Below are 17,314 nucleotides of genomic sequence, written 5' to 3' on the forward strand. Positions count from 1 at the left end.
GTCAAAAGCCTCCACTACCATTGTAAGAATCAGAAGAGGCGCCATTGTTCAAGGCTAGACAAAGCCATTTTGCCTCATTTCTTTTGAAAATTAGTGATAGTCAACAGCACTTCACGATACGCTTTAAGAAAACAGTTATCGAGTATGCCACGCACACGGCAACCTGGCAGCACAACGGGAATTCATTGCATCAGAGAAAAGCGTCCGATATTGTAGGAGCCAAAAGCAGCACATAACATCCTTCAGCAGTCAAAAAGAACTTGTCGTGGACGAACTGCAGTGCCCGCCTTCCTGGAAACGCTACTCACTGAATTCAACGAGAAGTTGCATGCAAGGTCGCTACCCATAACAGCGGAGTGCATCCGCGTGAAAGCTCTTGAGATGGCGCGCGACTCTGGGCTCACGAGGGTGCTAATCAAGAGATTGCCATCGTGGGTGCACCGCTTTATGAAGCAGAAATGGTTTGTGTTGAGACGGCGTACTTCCGTCTTTCTGCAAATGTTGCATCAGTAACGCATTAGATGGAATAGAAGACGATGCACACTGGGACGTTATTAGTGAAAAACAGACATCATCAGACTCAAGTTTGGACGAGAAGCAGAAATGCTTTGAGTTGAGATGGCGTACTTCCGTCTTTCTGCAAATGTTTCATCAGTAACGCGTTAGATGGAAAAGAAAACTATGCACACACGGACGTTACTAGTGAAAAACAGACATCATCAGACTCAAGTTCGGACGAGTCTGAGTGACAGCACTTTGTGGCCTGCTGCCGTTTACACAAGATTAGTGGTGAAATGAAATGTCACCACATTGCATCTAGTTGTGTCGCGAATTTACCAAGGTAAGGATGCGCCGCGATACTTTGCGATTTTTCAAATTTTCGTTTTCGGAGATTCAACGTATGGGGCCATCAAGTTATATAGCTACAGCTGGCAATGAATTGGTGTGCGCTAATTGCAGCGAGTGTAGTTTTGAGGGTACAAAACATCCAAAATGGCACAGTTGATGCCAACTTCAGAGTCTGCGGGTAACCACAAAAAGTCTGAAAAATTGCCTACCATACCCATGAAACTGAAAATACCATGATCCAGTGCACGCCAATCCTTTGCCAGCCATAGCTTAGGCCGCATGGCGCTGTGCAGCCTGTGCTCCGACAGGGGGAAAAGCTATGCTGTAGACCTATGGTCTGCCGTCGGCATGCTTGCAGATACATGGAAGGCAGTTACGTAACAGTCCCTCTGAAACTTTTTTTCGCCATGGGAGCTTCATACTAGATGCCGAGACTGCAGTCTCGCCCGGAGTGGACGGCATGTGCGATGAAGTGCGACCCGTGGACGTTGCCTTCGACAATCTGCACATTGCCGGTGTTTGGATTCCAGTCGGAATAACCCTTCAAGGCTTCACCGACGCTGATTAAAACCTCGAGCTGTGTGCGAAATCGACCATTGGCAAAATCCTTTTTCATGTTACAGAGGATTCCGACAACTCCGACACCGAAGTCGTCGAGCTCGGAGTTGATGCAAACACTGAAAATTGTCATCAAATTACAGCGACAGCATTACATTAACTAAAATTGAAGCAGACCTCATCAGAAGCAAGAGAAAAGCAGTACAAACGAAAAATAAGTGACTTTTTTTTTGCTCTTAAGTGTTTACAAATGCTGTAGTGCCAGCCACATAGGTTTTTTTTTTTTTTTTTCATTTCTTTTGGCTCTTTTCAGAGCCACCTAAATGATACTAGTCGAATGGCAATGAGAACCCTATATTCCTGCCGTGACCCTCTTTGCGAGCGAAAAATACCTATCAGAAAGTGCATTTTCACTTGCGTTCATTTTCCCAGACTGCCCGATTTTTCTGCAGTTTTCACAGCATTTTGAGGGGCCGTAAATCGGGCGTTCGCTGTACTAATGAAGAGTGCAGCACTTTCAAAATACTTTGTTATACAGGCACAACCAACCTGTGCAAAGGACACCCGGTTCGCTGAGCTGCCAGCAGGGGTAGATGGCCTCAACTCTTCTGCAGGGCCATTGGGACCGCCGAGCATTGATTGGTGATGCTCTTCTGCATCACTCACTGCAGCCACAATCACAGAAATCAGTTGGACACAGAAAGGTGCACAAGAACCCACTCAAGACATTTCATAGAATTACAAGCCAGGCAACACTGCTCGTGATAGTTCATCAACTTCAAGCGGAAAAATTTAGACAGCTAAGCACCACCAGAAGATGGATGTAGCACTGGCACTCTCTACCTGTGCTTCGTCTTTATTTTGGTGGTGCCAAGGCATCTAAATTCTTACTCTCAGTAGTTTGCCGACTAATCCTGCAACAAGTCCTCCTAAACTTCAACTGGAGATGACATGTTTGATAGCTTCATTTAAAAGTCCTTATGTCAGATGCTACTGCTGTTTGAACCCTTACTGCAGTCAGGCACATGCAAGATCAAAGCCAAGTTCAAGTTATCCAGTGAAGCCTAATTTTTCAGATTAAGATTGTAAGACTTTGGTCTCACAGAGATGCATGCACAATGGCTCAGGCTTTCAGCTGACAGTAGCGTATTCAGCGTATATTGCAGATTACGAGACTCCGTCGACCCCCCCACTCATAACCTCTTTTAGGTTAAAAAAAAAATTGACTCCGAACGCAGCCTCATTGCTGCAGCCATAGTACACCAGTAAGTCTTTCAGAAAAGGGAGTAATTCAAAGAAACATTTATTTGGCCATCAAACATCCCTTTCCAAAAGATGCAGCAGTCACGGTCTTTGCCATCGTGTTAGCCACTGCTGCTACTCACTGTTGGAAGGATAGCTGGTGGTACTGGGATGCTGCACGTGGAAAATGCCATGCCGACCATGTTGGTTGGCAGTCTATACCATGCACCATCATTCATTGCGCCACTTCATTTAAAGAGCTCGGTTTGAACTTTGTTAGAGGGAGGCACATATCCTTCGAGACAGTACGTGCTTTTGCTTCAATTACATCGTAGAAAACACTTGGGCTTTTGCTTCTCTGGTCGTGAACCCTACATTCGACTGTCTCTTCAAAGGCAGGGTACCGGCCAAAGTACGGTCCAAAAAAGGAACGACGTGGCGCAGCGCACACGAAGATCTTGGTCCTTTGATTTCTTCATTTCCTCATGCACTTTTCAGACACTTTCTACCCTGCTCCAACATTTCTTTCCGACTCCGCGTAGAGGATCGCCTGCCACTTAGAAGCAGCGTTGCATCGCTGCCGGTGTAGTGAAGGCATCTTGGTGTCTGTCGAGCGGCTTTGCGAATTGCACACAACGCCGCTCACAAGTGAGGTGAAATTCAGAAAAGGCGAACAGGCGTGAACCCAAAAAGATGTGAAGACGCTTGTGGGCGCATGCGACTGGCGATGTGATTTAGTTCCCCACAAAGTGTTGCCAGCCCACACGGAGCTTCCAGCTTTTCCATGGAACGCCCATAGTGCTTCGCGGCAAATTTGAATTTTTGAATCGCCTAGTTAGCAAGCACTGTTAGGGTCCGCTGTCCACTAAAGCAAGAAACGCTTGTCACGTAAAGACGTGACTCGTGAGAAACGACCTTTTTTGCATGCAAGAGATGCATGTTGGAGCTTTTTGTGACAGATAAATGTATCACGCTTTGTTAGCCAGTGATGAATACATGTCACGTTATTTCGCAAGCGAAATGCACTGTCATACCCATATGCAGCGAGTGCCAGTGTTGTTGCCAATCTCGCCCAACAGACGCACTGATGTAGTGGCACTACCATTGAAGCTGTAATGCTGTTGGCAACACGTCATGAAAAAATGCATTACAGTCAAACCGTGCTACAACGAAACCGACGGGGTGCGAAAAAAATTTCGTTGAAGCCAACATTTCTTGGCAATGAAATCGAAAAATTATAGCCGATCTGAGCTAGCAAAACAAAGGAACGTTTATTCTAATAATTCAAAAAAGTGCCCGCTGCTTCACATTCTTTTCCAGCAGCATCACGATGCAATTCTCCCCCATGCATAGCGAGGCCATAGGGAAAAGCATGCTGAAACAACAGCAGCTGTCCGCCTTCAAAGTGAATCCGACAACGACGAGACGGAGGCAGGTCATCGTGGAGCGGCGACTTTTGACTTATTCTATGCTATTCTTATCATCCATCACTCGCGGCTAGCTGATTTTGTTGATGATAATAACAGCTGCTCTGATTAGTTACTATACTGGCCAAGCGCGAACATAATGATAAGCATCGAAATCGAAAAAGGCATCGTTCTGCAGCTGCACCCAGCAGTTGTGTGAAGAAAACCATGAACTGAGCCACTGAACTTTAGCTCCGAACCGTCCGCGGCTCAAAAGCAAGCCAGTGGCAAAAGCATGGCAGTCTCATTGCCATCGCTACTGAGCAATGGCGGCGCCCATGCTTGCTGAACAGCGGCGGTTTTGGTGTTGCCAACACGTGCTTTAGACTTTGTTGACATATTTTCAGACTCTCAAAATGCATCGAGATGTTAAAAGATTGGATTTACTGCATAACAATAAGTATCTGAGCCTGGAATTGCATAATAAAATTTCGTTGAAATGGGACGACAGAAGAGAAAGTGTTCATTGTGGCAACAATATTTATGCACTAACTCACTCCTATGGACTGCTGACGGGGAATCGTGAATTTGTCGTTGTAGCGGAAATTTCGTTGAAGCGGCGTTTGTTGTAGCGAAGTTCGACTGTATCTCTAAAGCCCCGTTGCTGGCACCTCCTCCTCTAGCAACCATAGCTAGAATGTAGTTCCGCAATCATCGCGGCAGATAATAAAAATGTTCGGCTTCAAAAGTGGCGTGCACACGCTTTGGGAAATAGCAGTTCCTGCGACTCCGTTGCCTCTGAGACTGATGTTACCGTATTTACTCGCACAGTCCTCACACTTTTTTTTGGTGGAAAACTGATGCAAAGTTGGGGGGTGCGAGAATTACGCGGGAAAAACTTTCCCCGAAAACGTACAGAGCGAAAAAGAAAATGAAGTGGCCGCAAATCGGGATTCTTACACCAGCAACTTACAGCAAGCTTTAGGAATTACTAATTAGAACTTACCTCAACAACAAAAGCAGAGGTTCAACAAAAGGCAAGATTTAGTTGAGACAAAAAGTGCAAGCAAACAGTCGAGAATTAGAATACCACACGCAAAGCTTGTGGGCGTTGTGGGCGTAACGGTAGCGTTCGTCGCTCAACAGGAGCCCTCAAAAGGTAAGCGTAGGACGTCAGTATTGGCCAGATGGCTATTTAACAGAATCGTCCGCAGTTTCCTTCTGAAGAAATGAAGTTTACCACCAATCCCAGTTTTAGGCCCACCGCAGGCCCAAAGCGTCTTCGTGGCTTTCAGCTGCAATCACCAGTAGCGAACACAAAACTCGTAGACTCCGAAGGGCCTACCAGCGGCCCTGTTGCCGTTGTTTAGTGCATGATCTATCACTTGCAACTTGAAGACGCCGCGTAGCTTCAGTATCGCCCCATAATGTGCCAAGATTACCGACACAGCATACAAAACACGCCGCAATGCGCACTGGCCACTTCGGCTTGGCTTGTATTGAATCTGCATGCAATAGTACGCTTGATGCTTAAGAGATGGCGCCAGATGGCACGCGCCATCATCATCAGTGGCTAGAACGAGCAGACAACATTATTGTGGCAGTTTTCGGGGTTGCGATAATTACTCTAGGAAAAAAAGAAATCGTATTTTTCTTGGGCGATGTGGGGGGTGCGCGAATTATGCGAGTGCGAGGATTATGCGAGTAAATACGGTATACAGTGAAAGCTCATTAATTCGAACTTCAATTATTCGAATTTATGAATAATTCGACCTGTAAGTTATGGTGCGGCCAAGCATCATACAAGCCTATGAATAAAAGAGCCCGTTAATTCGAATGCGAGTAGGTTCCGCCGCGGATAATTCAAACTACGCGCCACTGCGCCGCCGGCTTGGCTAGTCACTCGATAGGGCGGCTGCCGAGTTACGAGGCGGCGTTGACAGGGAGCAGAGAGAAAGAACGGAGAAACTGGCACGGTGGCCAGAGTGCAGAAAATGACGCCACTTCCTCTTCACCCCTTTCCCCCCACAATCTTTCTCTCTCGGCGGCTGCCTGCTCTCCGTCCTACGTAACCTCCCAGATTATTCTTTTTTTTTTTTAAGCGCCAATCTCGGAGCTTTTGAAAATCCTGCGTAGTTGTCGCTGTTAGACGACAGATGGCATGACCAGCACACAGCAAATCAGGTACGTCGTAGCTTTGCCCAGCCTTCTCTGCACTCTCTGTCTCGGTCGTGCCTCGTACACCTCGGCTGTTGGTGCTGAGAGTAGCTTCCAACTGTTGCGATATTTTGTGTTAGTGTTACGCCTCGGCTAATGTTTGTTGCGGTAGCGCCGGTAGTAGCTTCCGGTCTGTTGCGATTCTGCTGCTCCGACTTGATGGCGTGTGCCCGCGGCAAATACCGTGCCAGAACACTTCATTCCAGCAAACACGACAGCGGCACTGCAGCCCATGAACCAGGGTATAATTAGAAATTTAAAATTATTTTATCTGTGTCATATGTTGGAACGAGTTAATTTGTGCAATAACTACTAAGTGATGCTCCTAAGTGCACTACACATGCTTGTGCGTGCTTGGGAGCAAGTGACAGCGCTTACGATAGCAAATTGCTTTCGCCACTCTGGCTTCAGCACCAAAGCTCTGCAAGCTGACGAGCCACCAGTGCTCGAACACGTCGTCACCGCCCCCATGGTGGACATTTTGGAAGGCGTCTGCTCTGCGGACTACGTCGATGTGGACTCAAGTGCAGTGGTGTGTGGTGCACTCACGGATGGCGACATAATATGTCAGGTGAGAAGTGCAGAACCTGTCGCTGCTAATGACGATGAGGAGGAGGAGGACGAAGCACCAGCGCGGCCCTCTGCTGCGGAAGTAATGGCCGGATTGAATGCCGCCCGTCTTTCCTTTGAGTTTTGAATAAGGCGCAGAAGAGGCCTTCCGCCAAATTCGCTCGTTAGAGCAAAAAGTGCTGGCTGTCACCTTCAAGAAAAGAAGGCAGACAGCGATCACAGATTTTTTCAAAAAATAACTTGTTATGCCCTACTAGCAGTGTACTATTGTTGTTCTTCACTTTCGTTAGTTCGAACTTTTGTTACTTCGAACTGAGGCGGATTCCCCTTGCGGTTCGAATTAACAAGCTTTTACTTAGATGTGTCGAAAAGCAGTGAACTTGAGGACAATGACCGTTTTTCAAAACTCTCAGAAAAAGCAACTTTATGATTTCGAATCAACATTATGATTCCGCGTATAGGTAGACTGATTATAGGTTGACCCCCAAATTTTGAAAGGCCATTTTATAAAAAAAAAAAAAAAAAGACACCGACTTAAGATCGGCAGTCTACGGTAACACAAAGATCTGATTAACCAGACCCAAATTAGTGAATCTGTGCAGTGTAAGAAACAGCCACTTCCCTAAACTCAAATAGAAAAAGCTATTAGGCACGGAGCGATTAGGCACGTTAGACAAAACGATAGTGCCACTGCTTCATAACATCAATGAACTGTGTTGATAGGTTCACACCCTTCCTGCTCTCATGTCATCCTGAATTAGTTGGTCGCTACATAAAAGTAGCAGCAGGGCTGTAACTAGAGGGGTATGTTTTAAGTTTTTGGGTGGTATGGAATGAAAAAACTTAGAGTCCCGCAGAGCTTAGCGGGTGTCTCCGACGTAGGGACCGACAGGAAGTACTTGGCGGCCGCTTTGTGGGCCGTTGCTGGTCGATGAGAAGTGAGAGGTACTAATGTATTAACACGTCCTAACATCCACCAACGATTGCTAAAGTTCAAAAATCTACACAACCCCCCTCCCACCCCTTATTCCTGGGTACGGCCCTGAGTAGCACAGTTGCATGGAATTATCGATAGAAAAGCGCTGGCTAACTAATCTTTCACTCCTTTCAGCAGCTCACATTTCAATGGTGTTTATGCCCAGTCCAAAGAAAATGTGACATGCCAATCCTCGGGCGACTTTCTTGAAAAGTTATTCACCAAAATAAGGCAAGGACGACAGATGGCATTAGCAGGCAAGAAGAGAAACGTGACACACGTCAAAAAGCTGACCAAGTCGTCCCTGATGTGAAGGTGACATGCATACAGCCTCTACTGTACCTACCAGTTACTACAGAACACTCCGATCCTGCTGACGAGGAATGAAGGGGTGGAGGGGAAGCTGGCGATGGCCCACCAAGTGGCTCACACGTTGGGAAGTGGCGTGCGCTGTTCAGCTGGTAACGGGCACCACCACCTGTGCAAGCAGAATGCAGCACGTCAATCCAGTGCTCCCGACTTGTGTGTGACTAAAGTGGCCCCCACCTTTACTAGAATGGGCTAGCCGAAAGAGGAGGTAGGCAACAGCAGACATCTGAGAAGGCTTTAGTTCGATAGTTATGATGGGTTTTATGGAGCAAGAGCAGCAACTGCCATGATGCACCAGACATTAGGCAATTTTTAATAAGATGCACAGTGGACATACCGTATTTACTCGATTCTACCGCGCCCTCGATTGTAACGTGCACCCGATTTCCACCGCGAAAAAAAAAATAAGAACGTAAGACATCGATTGCAACGCGCACCCATTTTTCTCGCTGGCCCGCAGATCACACCACTCGAAAAAACGACTCCTTTCGGGAGCGTCTTCCACTTAAATATGAGGTACGGGCGAAGCTTGTGCCCATCTGACGTGTAACAGAGCATTGCCGTCACTGCAGTTTTACCGTGGACCGATGTCAGCATGCGAACTTGCTTCGCCCCCTTCTTCTCAACAGTTGTGGTGCCAGGTATGTCGAAGTAAAGAGGCGTCTGATTGGCATTCTCGATTTGCCCAAGCAGGTAGCCGTTGTTGCACCGCAAGTTTAGGACGAACCTCTGAAAACTGTGAAGTTTTTCATCGTACTCCTCCGCAAAACTTTTCGCATATGCATGTTCCCCTTCGGAGCAAAAAGCCTTTCCTCTTCATAAAGTTAGTTAGCCAGCACCTGCTCGCTTTCAACTGCTCCGCATTAGACCTTTTTCTAAGATTGCATAGCCCGCACTTGGAGCAGTTCTGTCGTCACGGGCCGCTGTGCCGCTCGCTGCTCAAGCACATACTCGCCGAGCAGCTCTTTAATTTGCGGAAACCGACCCTGCTGTGGTCCACTGAAGCCTTTGCGTGAAGCTTTGCTGTCGACAATCTTCTGCTTTTGTTTCCGCCGATCCCGCACGCACGTTTCGGGAACTCCGCACGCACGTTTCGGGAACTCCGAACGACCGCGATGCGGCCTGATTTCCGCCCGTTTCTGCACACGCGATGACTTTTCTTTTAAAAGCGGCATCGTGGTGCACTCGAGTTTTTGGAGTCGGCCCTTCCACGCCGTCGCTGCTAATGCACTACTAGATGACAAACTCTTCAGCACACGTACGAAGTGCCGCACATGGGAAACACATAGGCTGAAATGGCCGACGCGCCATGCCGACGCACGTAGGGGTCGGCCATTTTAGATTTGCCGATGGCAATAGCTTGACCGTAATTTTTTTGTTCGTACTCGGTTCTACAAGCATGCGATTTATGAACTCGCTTAACCGGAAAAAAGGTGCGCGTTAGGTTCGAGTGATTACGGTAAGCACTTAAGGTTTCTTTCACATGGTTTTGTCCCTTTGGCCGTCAAGTTGATTGTTTGTTTTCATGCATTTACATATGCTATTTATTGCTTCGCCGCGGTGGTCTAGTGGCTAAGGTACTCGGCTGCTGACCCGCAGGTCGCGGGTTCAAATTCCGGCTGCGGTAGCTACATTCCCGATGGAGGCGGAAATGTCGTAGGCTCGTGTGCTCAGATTTAGGTGCACGTTAAAGAAACCGAGGTGGTCAAAATTTCCGGAGCCCTCCACTTAAACGTCTCTCATAATCATATGGTGGTTTTGTGGGGTTTCACGTCCCAAAACCACCATATAATTATGAGAGACGCCGTAATGGAGGGCTCCGGAAATTTTGACCACCTCGGTTTCTTTAACGTGCCCCCAAATCTGAGCACACGGGCCCACGACATTTCTGCCTCCATCGGGAATGCAGATTCAGATTCTAAAAATGTAATTACTTTTCTGATAGGTAAAGTAGTTTTCAAGATACTTCACAATCAAAGTAAAACCTGGGTCCTTTGTTTGGAGCCTAATTAGCATCTAAGCAGGAAGCACCAAAACATTGGCGACAGTGTAGAAAAAATGGAGGATGTTTAAGGAATGAAAAATGCTGTAAATCAATTTGCTGGGCCAATTTCGACAAGAGTGAGAGGACATCAATGTTTACAAAAAAGAAAGCCACTTTCACCTGTCACGCTTGTGACCCAATTAAAAAAATTCTTCATCTGTATAATGCCTTCAAAATAGGCATATTGCATACTGCATGCATTTATCTTTCTGTCCAAAGAAGAATTATGGTCATGGCTCGAATGGAACAGAAGTTATTTTCCCTCCAACTTGACAAATGTGACAAAATTGCTGTTTTCAGAAAACAAAAAAAAAAACGTTTCGAAACACCTTTATTGGAAAAATACTAATGAAAGTCCTATAAAAATGACCAGGGGCATAATCTGGATGCATCCCATTTTTATGCTTTTTCTTGATCAGCTTTCTCAGTCTTTGGGATGCTTCTTTCATTTATTTGAGGTTGCACTCTTGACGACAGTCCTATTCCCTAGCCCTCAGGTATGTGCTGCTGAATATTGTGATGTCCAGCTGCTCTAGAATCACAGCAAATGCATTGACATTGCCCGTGTTGAAGCACAGCACAGCTTCTGCAACAGCAGCTTGCACAGCAAAATTAGAAGCGTGCTGCTCCTTCGATACCAACCTCCAAATCACAGATTGGAGGCTTTCGTGTGAATTCAGAGTCTTGCCTTACTGGCATCTTGCCTCGCTGCTGCACCGCTAGAGTCCGAAAAGCTCTCAAATTTCTCGTGCTGTTGCTGACACAACGAAAGATCCTCAAGCACGCTGGTAGTCTTGCACGCGCGCGTCACGAACTTCACTGGCATTAATCACACCAGCGTCTACCCGCACACTGCAGAGTCGACATAGCGCGCGCTGTCAGGGCACCCCTGTCTACACGCACTTTACCGTTGCCAATAACATCGGCGCAGTCATAATCCACAGAGCGTCCGTTATTCAAAGAAGTAGTCTTGCACACTCTTTCATTGATAACATCTTCGGTACATGGGCGGCCAGCGTCCATGCCGCGCACGCAAGAGGGCGTTATCAAGACGGTGTTATCAAAAATATTGGCACCTGTTCCTGCGACACAGTGGCAGCACCATGGGCTTTCTGCCTGTGCCTTTCTTTCGTGAGCAGCCAAAATGATGCTGCAAATGGAACTTTTTCCCATCGCTAGGCATAGCGAGATGCACCAGCATATTAGGCTATGAGTCGCGACACCTTCGCAAAAGCGATACCCTTTAAAAGTGACAGCAGACACTGCCAGCGAGTTTTCTTGGCCAATCGGGAAACGCCATTTTGGTCATATGCGTCAAGAAACCAATGGAGTCACGCGCAGCGCGTTATTTTAACCTCAATTTTTTGCTTTTACGAGGGGCACATAGTTGTCTACTGAAAAAGGGGGAAAAAAAGCTATAAACGCGACCTTTCCAACAAGACTAAAATGGCACTGGTGGAGCGTGCAGTTCGCATGCCATCGGCAGTTGAAGTATCGCTAGTTTACACTTCCAATTTAAAGGTCTGCATGCTTGATGCTCACTTTATGAATTATAACTTGAGAAATAAGTGGAATTTCGAAGCCAAACTTTGCTGATAGGTGCAGAAGGGCATCGGGAACCGGCAATGATGAGAGAGAAAATGCGATTCAAGAGCCGATTGTGGACTTCTAAGTGCTGCGTCCCCCCTTGAAGTTTCATAGCTACGGCATCGCCAAGAGATCTCGGCAAATCCCGTTCGACACCTTATAACCATTCACCAACAGCTAGGCAAATTTGTTGCCATTTGCACTGAACAGCATATCACTGAAGGGCATTTACAGCGAAGGAGCCACTCACCGTAGCCCTGTCGACGCATCTCTTCCTTTGCACGCAGCCTGTCCTGACGCTTCTCATTGCGTGCCCTTCGTGACCGCTGACGACGGCGCTTCTCCACATCCGCTGTGGGCAAGAGACAGCGTAGGGGAAAAAACAAGTGGTATAAATCATCCAGAGCCTGCTATCACATATTTGTCATGAAAAAAGAAAGTCAGTTTCACAGCAAGGACAAAGCAATAAATGCAATAGCGAGAAATTTCAGTGTTATACAAAGTGAGGCTGGCAGCTGACTCTTCTGGACGTGATCTCACGCAACTCAACAAAACACTCATATAAGAAACTTTGACTGCGCCAAGGAGCAAAGCGGATTTCGCACAGTCTCTTTGACTTTAGAGCATAGCACATAAAAGGATGTACAAGCTGTCCACAGATGCCTGCAGAGATAGACACAAGTGACCATGCTCTTAGAACCCAAGTTCACAGATCCTACTCAAGCAACAATGACCAGCGTCCTTTAAGGGGGGACGCGGCTTTGGGATCGCGAAAAATGGCAAAAAAATCGATTTTTTAAAACTCAAGTTTTCAGTTTCTGGAACCCTTTTTCTATCTGGTTCCAAAATATCTACACTGAAAAGGGCGCAGAAGTGCTTAGGAAAATTCGTTTCACCCACCTAGGTAGCGAAACTTTTTCTGGAAATCGCGAGAAAACGGCGATTTTCAAAAAATTATAGCTTCGCGATGCTTGGGCGGGGAGCCAGCTTCTTGGGCTCTTCGGAAAGAGCATTTCTCCATGTTGAATTTTCCCGCCTCAGCTGGCTTCTCCCTTTAACAACAAGCAAACAAAAAGCAAATGTTTCAAGGTCGTTTTAAGGCCCTTGATTGGCCGTGGCCGCCATGTTGCCTCAGCTAGCCTCACCATCGGCCCGATGCTCGCTCCCGGAAATTGTCGTCTGCTACTTGTGCGTCGCGGCAACATGGCTCTCGAAAATCGCTATTTCGTGACGTGTTGTCGGCTTGATGATCACTTAATATATATAATTACACTTTAGTTACGAGCAGTAAGCGGATGCGCAATCAGGTTACTACGACAGGCGCGCGGTCTACCAGCGCGGCGTGTCATTGGAGTCGGCTTTAGCCCTAACTCCGCTGACAACGAGACTGCGGGCAAGAACGAGGCGCAAGCGCACTCTTGGCGACGTGCTTCTTTGCAAGGAATGTAGCACATCACTCGCTAGCTCCTCTGAATCACGTACGGGCATTTTACGCATCGGCAGCGGACAACACAGCCAAGCTCATCACCCTCCCCCCATTCCCCCCCTTCACTGCCGAGGATTGCTCGGAACAGCGGCTAGCAGTTTCGCACGTCGTCAATCGAAAATGCGATGCTAAGTGCAGTGCGCGCCATTTTTGTCATTGTAATTACACATTTCGCGCATCGTCACCGAACGCCGCCGTCAAGTGTATTACGCGCCAGCTGCACTGTCCACGTGGTCGCGCACGCCACGGTCATATGGAGTGCTGTCAATACGCTTTCGCGATGCGATTCAGACGTGCTTGTAGCCGTGCTTGATATTGCCACGAACGTCTGTGAATGTTCTGAGGTTAATGAATTGCTGTCGATTAGAGTTCCCGCGACTGGCTGTATGATGATGCATTACATGGCTAGAGCGACAAAAGAGCGTGTATGAATCCAGGGCACAAACTTTCATACGCCCGTTTCATGTCATTAATTATACTGCTAAACATTCCTGTGCTATCAGTCTTTTGCCCATAACTTTGTTATTTGGAAAGAAGGCATAGGCCGTCATGGTGTGATCCATTTTTCTGATGCAATAAACCTCTTTCCGAATAAAGAAAAGTTCAGTGAATATTTGTAATCAAGTACTTAATTATGCTAATTACAACTTCAGCCCAAAAAAAGTGTAATAGTTTCAGTATATGGTTTTATTCAATTACAATGTTTTCTGTCATACCTATCACACCACTCCTACATACAAAGAACTTGGTTTGCAATCCATACTTGTTCTTTGTAAATCATGAAAAAGAGTAGATCTTGAAGTCAAATATCACTAGACAAACCTGAGATCACAATTTTTGGGTGTCTTAGAGACGTAAAGAAAAGTTCAAACATTAAACGCAGCTTTCTCAATACTGTTTTTCTGACATTATGCTCAGCCCCTCCAGATGGGTCAATGAAGAAATAATTTGTCTCTCATAAAGTATTAGTGGTGTCGCTTCAAAATTTTTCTGAATCACTGTGAGGTCATTCTTAGTGTCTATGTCAATTTTCATCAATATCCAACGAGAAACAAGAAAGTTCGTTAAAAAAATTTCATTGAAAGTTCATTTTTCTCACAAGTGTGCTTTGGACATTGTGCATTGCTCGTGGAAAGAGTAGCACGGGAATGACTAAACAGATTTCGATTCTGTTTTGTTTTCCTGAATCCCTGAGCCCTGCTTGTAGGTACAGCAATCTTCAATTTCTGTTTTATGGCCCTGTTTTTTTTTTTTTCTAGACGATGATTTGTCCATGCCACTGTTTCTGACAATGTGTGTCGGCAGCCTAAATCTCTATCTAATCTATCTCTAAAAAAGAAAAAGAAAACTTATTCAAGAATTTTCAGAGTGCCATACACCCTGTAGCTTTCTTTTGAGTAATGATCAACACCATTTGCAGCTTCCTGGCATGTTTTGTTACAGCGCTAGGCTTTCCACGAGCAGACCATGTAATTGGACCATGAATCATTATGTAACTTGAGATACTACTGAAGGTATCATGATGCAACTGCATATTTCCCTATTCGAGACACTTATGAGTATGCATGCCAAATTTCATTGCTGTAGGTCGACAAATAAAAAAGCTTTTTTTTAAAGCCACCTCCCCCCCTTAACTAAAGCGGACCGACGGCTCCCGTTGAAAAGGCACGTTTGTACTAACATTCGCTACTTCGCGCACGTGACTTGAGCTTGCCTCCCTATTGATGGAGGCTCCTGGCTTCGTCTGCTCCGGGTATTGAGGCGCGCGTCCATGCGCGCCATTTTGCCTCAGTGTTGGCAGAGAAGTTTCATTGTCAAATCCTGAGTGCAAATTCGGCACGCGGCACAAGTTTGGTGCGAAAAAAGTGTGAAGGACCCTAGTCGCGAATTTCAAGAAGCGCTCCGTGATACAGCAAAACCCCTCGAAACGCTACAGTCTCCGCGTCCCATGGCGAAATCGCCAACGCTACCACAGAAGGCCTAGCTATCGCATCAGTTGTCACAGAGTCTGTGCAAAGTCCGTTGGCCGCGGAGCCTTCGAGCAGCGGTCGCGTGCGTCTAGATGCTATCTATCGGCAGCAATCTGACTTCGAAGAGGAGCGAGCTAAAACGAAGATAAGTTATCGGAGTTGTCGTTCGTTCGTTGCAGCGACGGAGCAGAGACGCGCATTCGTGGTTGACGGTGCCGACGAAGCAGCTCGGCCGCCTGATGGAACCACATTCACAATTATAGATTTGGACACAGTGAACAGCGCTTTGTTGGCATTTGCAAAGTGCAAGGCATGCAATGGAGAACTGCAGATTGTTCGCGACGACCGGGAATTCGGACTCACGGTGAAGTTGCGTTCTATGTGTTCGACCTGTGGCGAGACTGCGTCGTTGTGGAGCTCGCCGCGCCTACGTAGCAATGAACTATAAACCTTTTGCTGTGAATGTTTTGGCCACGCATGCCATGCAGGCAACGGGGAACAGACAGACCACGCTGAATGATGTGTTCTCGATGATGGGCATCAGCCGTCGGGGTCTTCACACGAAAACATGGCAACGCTACATGAAGATGAAGTTGGCACCCGCCGCGGATCGTGCTGCACGCAATTTGACAAGCGACTGCACGCGGTTAGTTCGCAAACTTTAAGCCAAACTTAATATAGGCCACATGGGAAACATCGCGGTGTCTTTTGATGGGTCATAGATGACTCGCAGTCATCCGTCGCATATTGGTCTCTGCACCGTCATAGAATTGTTCAATGGGCTGGTGCTTGACTTCGTTGTTTTGAGTAACTTTTGTGCTGGATGCGAGTCGGGCCTAAAGGAAGGTGACCCTTCCTATGCAGCATGGAAGGAACATCACCAGTGCCAGAAAAACAGTGACAAGAAGGCTGGGGAAATGGAGGTTGAGACTGCCCTCATCCTCTTCAGGAGGTCACTTCAGCGGCACAACCTGCGCTACACCACGGTGATTTGCGACGGGGATGGCCGCAGTTACCTTGCGCTACAAGAAGATAAGGTTTATGGGTGTATCCTAGTGGAAAAAGAGGACTGCATTATTCATATCCAAAAGCGTATGGGCACTGCTTTGCGCAACTTGATTGCAAAACACAAAGGCCCTGGCCTTGAGAGTCTTGGGGGAAAGAGCCGCTTAAGGGGAGACGCGGGTCGAAAAGTCGCGTTTTTTTTCCAAATTTCACCTTTTCTGTTTTTTGTTGCTTTATCATCTTTATACATTATATTTTGACATCTGAAAATATCACAGCGAAATAAGCATCAGAAGTCAGTGAAAAACGCGTCTGAGTGAGCGGCAGTGACGCGCGGCATCACGAAATTTACACAAAACGGGCTGCTGTTCGCGTGCTCGCGGGGCCGCGAAGAGAGCTGTCCGCCATATTGCGGCCGCTGGCTCGTGTAGAGTTGTCCTTACTCTCCACGATCCCGGTTCTTGAAGTCTCGTACGTTCACGAAAAATCTAAAAAAAAAGCAACAAAAACAGTCTTTTCCCGCCGTTTCAAACCGCGCGCCACTAACGCAGGGCCGCCATTGGCTGACAGCACCCGTGTTTTCTTGCCGTAGTTCGCTTCACTGTTTTCCGGAGTTATTTTTCGCTGTTTTCGTGCGATGGCAAGCCCGAAAAAGGCCGTTACCGACCATCGGAAATACAGAAGTAAGAACAAGTTCAGAGGGAAGCGGCGGAGGACGTACAAGAAAGCCACCGCCAACGAAAATGTCCGCGACGGGCCAGCGGCCGGTAGGCCTAACATCGACCACGGCAACGTCGACCATGGCAACTGCGACGACGAGATCAACGCTGCAGTGAATTTTGTGCGTGCATCGCAGAAAAAGATCGCGTTATTCGAAAACGACGTCAGGCCGAATGCCGATCGTGCCGAAAGCGTAGTGCTGTGCGAGTTGGGTGCATTGACGGCCGTCGTCGCAGGCGCGGCATGCCCCGTTTGTCACGAGAGTAAACTCGCAGTTCGGGCACCGAATAAAAAGCGGAAAGGCCTTTCGGCGTT

General features: G+C 47.2%; 1 protein-coding gene across 3 annotated transcripts in view; it reads right to left on the reverse strand.

Moving 5' to 3' along the window:
* The window catches only part of LOC119187169 (E3 ubiquitin-protein ligase RNF10), a 79,019-nt gene that overhangs the window by 7,144 nt on the left and 54,561 nt on the right, over nucleotides 1-17,314 (reverse strand). For all 3 annotated transcript variants that reach the window (XM_075890653.1, XM_075890654.1, XM_075890652.1), the window contains exons 11-13: nucleotides 12,069-12,170; nucleotides 8,165-8,296; nucleotides 1,957-2,072 (exon numbers count right to left, since the gene is read on the reverse strand). In XM_075890653.1, the coding sequence (XP_075746768.1) occupies nucleotides 1,957-2,072; nucleotides 8,165-8,296; nucleotides 12,069-12,170 (350 nt within the window). The remainder of the gene's footprint in view (nucleotides 1-1,956; nucleotides 2,073-8,164; nucleotides 8,297-12,068; nucleotides 12,171-17,314) is intronic.

The sequence above is a fragment of the Rhipicephalus microplus genome, chromosome 3 (genome assembly GCF_043290135.1).
Source record: "Rhipicephalus microplus isolate Deutch F79 chromosome 3, USDA_Rmic, whole genome shotgun sequence".
Taxonomy (NCBI): Eukaryota; Metazoa; Arthropoda; class Arachnida; order Ixodida; family Ixodidae; genus Rhipicephalus; species Rhipicephalus microplus.